This window comes from Poecilia formosa, unplaced genomic scaffold (genome assembly GCF_000485575.1).
Source record: "Poecilia formosa unplaced genomic scaffold, Poecilia_formosa-5.1.2 Scaffold216, whole genome shotgun sequence".
Lineage (NCBI taxonomy): Eukaryota > Metazoa > Chordata > Actinopteri > Cyprinodontiformes > Poeciliidae > Poecilia > Poecilia formosa.
This window is the reverse complement of record NW_006800155.1, coordinates 972,031-975,899: the sequence shown is the minus strand read 5'-3', so window position 1 is coordinate 975,899 and position 3,869 is coordinate 972,031. Positions and strand designations below refer to the sequence as shown.

Genomic DNA, 3,869 nt, shown 5'->3' with positions numbered 1-3,869 from the left:
GAGGAGCAGAGAGGGGCTGATGGAGGAGCAGAGAGGGGCTGATGGAGGAGCAGAGAGGGGCTGATGGAGGAAGAGGAGGAATGTCTTCAGTCAGTCTGTTGGAAAACATTTAGTTTGGAGCTAAATATTCACTTTGCAAATTAAGTATTTAGTTATGAACTGTGACATGTATAAATGAATTAGTAACATGGTGAAATATGACTTGACATTCTGAACCCTTTTTTCTCTCATAACTAGCTAATTAATTCAAGTTACTGATGTTACTGAGGCTGCACAGTAGCGCAGCTGGTAGAGCTGTTGCCTTGCAGCAACAGGTTCTGGGTTCAATTCCCAGCCCCAGTCTTTCTGCATGGAGTTTGCATGTTCTCCCTGTGCATGCGTCAGTTTTCTCCGGGTACTCCGGTTTCCTCCCACAGTCCAAAAACATGACTGTTAGGTTAATTATAATTAATCAATGATTAATTATAATGACAACATATTTCACTGAAAATGTGTGAAGCATGTTAAATGATCTAAGAAATACAAAACACATTATCTCCAGAAAAAGATTAATCTCCTCCACTCTGCAGAATTTGCAGAGGGGAGCTGTGTGTCACATAGAAGCAGCACAGACAGCTGCAAAGCGACAGGTAGAAAACCAGGATGAATGATTGAAATTCTGTTAACATTAATGGGAAAAATCTATGAATCATCATTTTACAGATGGTGTCCAAAAGGCATGAATCAATATTGTTTGAACAAATAAAAAATTTCAGAAATGATCTCATGCTCATCCTGTTGCATCTGTGCAAAAGTTAAATGAACTGACACACTAGGAAACGCCCTCTTTACGGTGTAACTTAGACAGAGGCTAACAAAGAGAATTACAAACTGTTGTATGTGCTATTTTGCTCTGTTAGCCCATAAGGATAGCATGAACAAATGGACTAATTTGGTATTAATAAATCAAATTCATGAATTCAACTCACTGACTCTTCTTCAGTGAGAGAATACATACCATACATCATACATATGAATACATCTAGAACAAGAAAGGATAATTCTCCACATGTTCTATCAATCCACTGATTAAAGCAGGAATCTCATCTCCATGTGGGAGTGTGGATGGAACAGGTACCCAAGTGTTGTCAGTGTGTAGACTGGAGCATGCTGAAAGAGGCTGATGGTCTGACCCCCTCCTCCTTTCAGGGTGGAGCCTGCTGGAGGCCGATGGTTGACACCAGGTCTGAGGAAGTGTAAGTGTGTTTTCACCTGATTCATGACAACAAAGCAGCTCAAACTGTCATTCAGGAGTCATCAAAGATCAATAAATGATCAATAACTGGTTGTTCTCTCCATCAGATTCCTGTCAACTCACCATCGACACAAACACAGTGAGCAGAAAACTTGTAGCGTCTGAAGACAACAGTAAGGTGATATGTATGGGGGATTTTCAGCCATATCCTGATCATCCAGACAGATTTGATTGTGCTCAGCTTCTGTGTGGAACTGGTCTGACTGGTCGCTGTTACTGGGAGGTCGAGTGGACAGGAGGAGTTAATATATCAGTGAGTTACAGAGGAATCAGGAGGAAAGGAGAAAGTACAGACTGTAGGTTTGGAAAGAATGATCATTCCTGGAGTCTGAGCTGCTCTGAGGGCGGTTACTACGTCTGTCACAATAACAGAAGAACACATCTCTCCTCCTCCTCCGTCTCTAACAGAGTATCAGTGTATGTGGACTGGCCTGCTGGCATTCTGTCCTTCTACAGAGTTTCCTCTGATTCACTGATCCACCTCCACACCTTCAACACCACATTCACTGAGCCTCTGTATCCTGGATTTACAGTCTGCTTTCCTAATTCTTTAGTTTATCTGTGCTGAGTTGAGTCTAAAGAGTCTCCTCTGACTCAGAAACACGTTTTCAGATTCATGGATTCAATCTGTTTGTTTTTGACTCTCTTCTTAATGATTTCTTGGAAACTTATTCCAGGATTATTCTGGAATTAACGTAATGTTTTTCTGTATGTTTCCAGTAAAATCTTCACACTGAATATCATGATATTGTGTTTCTCTCTTGTTTTTTTTCCCTTTCATTCATCAGTCAGATTTCATTGGAATATCAGTTTTTCCTCAAACATGACATTATCTGTTTCTAAACATATCTTAAATTCAAATGTTTAATTTTCCTTTTTTATATTTGCTGCAATTATACTTCACATGTTTTAGCACACACAGCAAGCAGACTTTCTTCTTCTGGGTTTGAGTCATTTACTGCTCATTTTGTTTTATTTCTCTGTTCTAATTTCAATTTTCAGAAGAACCTTTTTTGGGCTTTTAGTTGTTGAGCTAATGCTTTATTTGAAGGAGTGTGCATAAGACTGACATGACTCTGTCCTAAACATGAAGGAGTCTAATTGATCCTACAGCAATATGTCTACAAAGCACTCATGAACTTTGCATTTCAAACATGACATTATTTAAGACTGTTTTAAGTAATTCAATGAATCGTCACAACCAGTCATTGCGGGCCTACCTAACACAAGTTTCAACGGCCAGACCTCCTGTGTTAAAAGAAGCAGAAATGCATTGCTGTTGACCCAGACTCTGTGACTAACTTATGGAATATATGAATAAAAAAGTAACACAGCACTCAGATTCTTTGCTGCTCAGGCCAAGCAGGAAGAGATTTTCCTTAAAACATCACAAAAACATATTTTACAAATATCCAAAATCTCCCACCTTCTGCTTCTTACATCACTTTTTTTAATAGAGTTTCATCTCTACTGATGTGTATTTGACCGTTTTAACAAATGGCATTGCTTTCCTTCATTTGCACAGTTATTCTGGCATAATTTATACTCAATGCGTATTGGGTCTTCCTGGAATCAAATCTGCTCCATCTCAAAGGTGCTGAATAACAGATTTGTGAATTTGTTCCTTATCTCTTCAAACAGAAATCTCTTACTATGATTTGGCTCTGGCCAGTCTTCTCTTAGCCCACAACATTTTCGACTCGATCAAAGTAATCTGAATCTGTGGCAAAACATTTTCCTTGCAAAACAGCATTGCAAATAACAATATTGAGTTTTAGATTGTTCTTGAAAAACTAATCAGTCACGGCTGATTAGTGGCTGCACTCACGGCTGCACAGAAAACCCATTGATTTTTTTTTTTACAGCTGGCAGCTGCTCCTCGCTCTTGCAGGTACTGCGAACCCCCTGCTAAGTCTTTTAGGGGGACGCAGCACCCGACCGTACCCCCTACTTTCACCCTGGTAATGTGTGCAGAGGGTAAAATACTTCCATTGATATATACAGGTTACTGCATATTCACCTGATCTCCAAATAGAAAATAACAGAACAACAAAGATTGTGTACAAACAGGAGGTCTCACTTAAACATAAACTGAGTTTGAGACTGAATCCAGAACATTTTTGATTAAAATGTTTGATTTCATTCAGTGAAGTTACTTGCAGTTTGTAGAGTATCCATTCATTTTATTCAATTGAGAGTAGTGAGACTTCATAAAATATTATGGAAGTAAAAATAAAAAAGTAAAGTGTCACAAAAATACTCCTAAAAGTAAAAATGTTTCCAAAAGTTACTCCAGTAACTGTGAGTAGTTACTAGCAGCTCTCCTGTAGTCATCAGAAAGGTAAATATATCAGAAACCAGAACAGGAAGCTTGGAGGGGATGTGGCTCTAAGCCGCTGTTGGTCCTTTCAGGGTGTTTCTGTCATCGTTTCAACAGAACAGAAAAGGGAGATCCGATCCGCCGCAGCAGGATAAATACTCAAAAACGCTCAACCCAGGTGATGAGAAAACAGCATCACCTGGAAGTACAAAGGGAACATTGTAGCTGAATATATGAAGGGCAGGGGTGAAAGTA

At 39.3% G+C, this 3,869-nt stretch overlaps 1 protein-coding gene across 1 annotated transcript in view; it reads left to right on the top strand.

The window, feature by feature from the left end:
- LOC103149014 (NACHT, LRR and PYD domains-containing protein 3-like) overlaps nucleotides 1-2,040 on the top strand; it is a 9,909-nt gene extending 7,869 nt beyond the window's left edge. The window contains exons 7-8 of the mRNA XM_007568025.2: nucleotides 1,189-1,235; nucleotides 1,342-2,040. Coding sequence (XP_007568087.2) covers nucleotides 1,189-1,235; nucleotides 1,342-1,862 — 568 coding nt within the window. The 3' untranslated portion in view covers nucleotides 1,863-2,040. The remainder of the gene's footprint in view (nucleotides 1-1,188; nucleotides 1,236-1,341) is intronic.
- The last annotated feature ends 1,829 nt before the right edge of the window (nucleotides 2,041-3,869 follow it).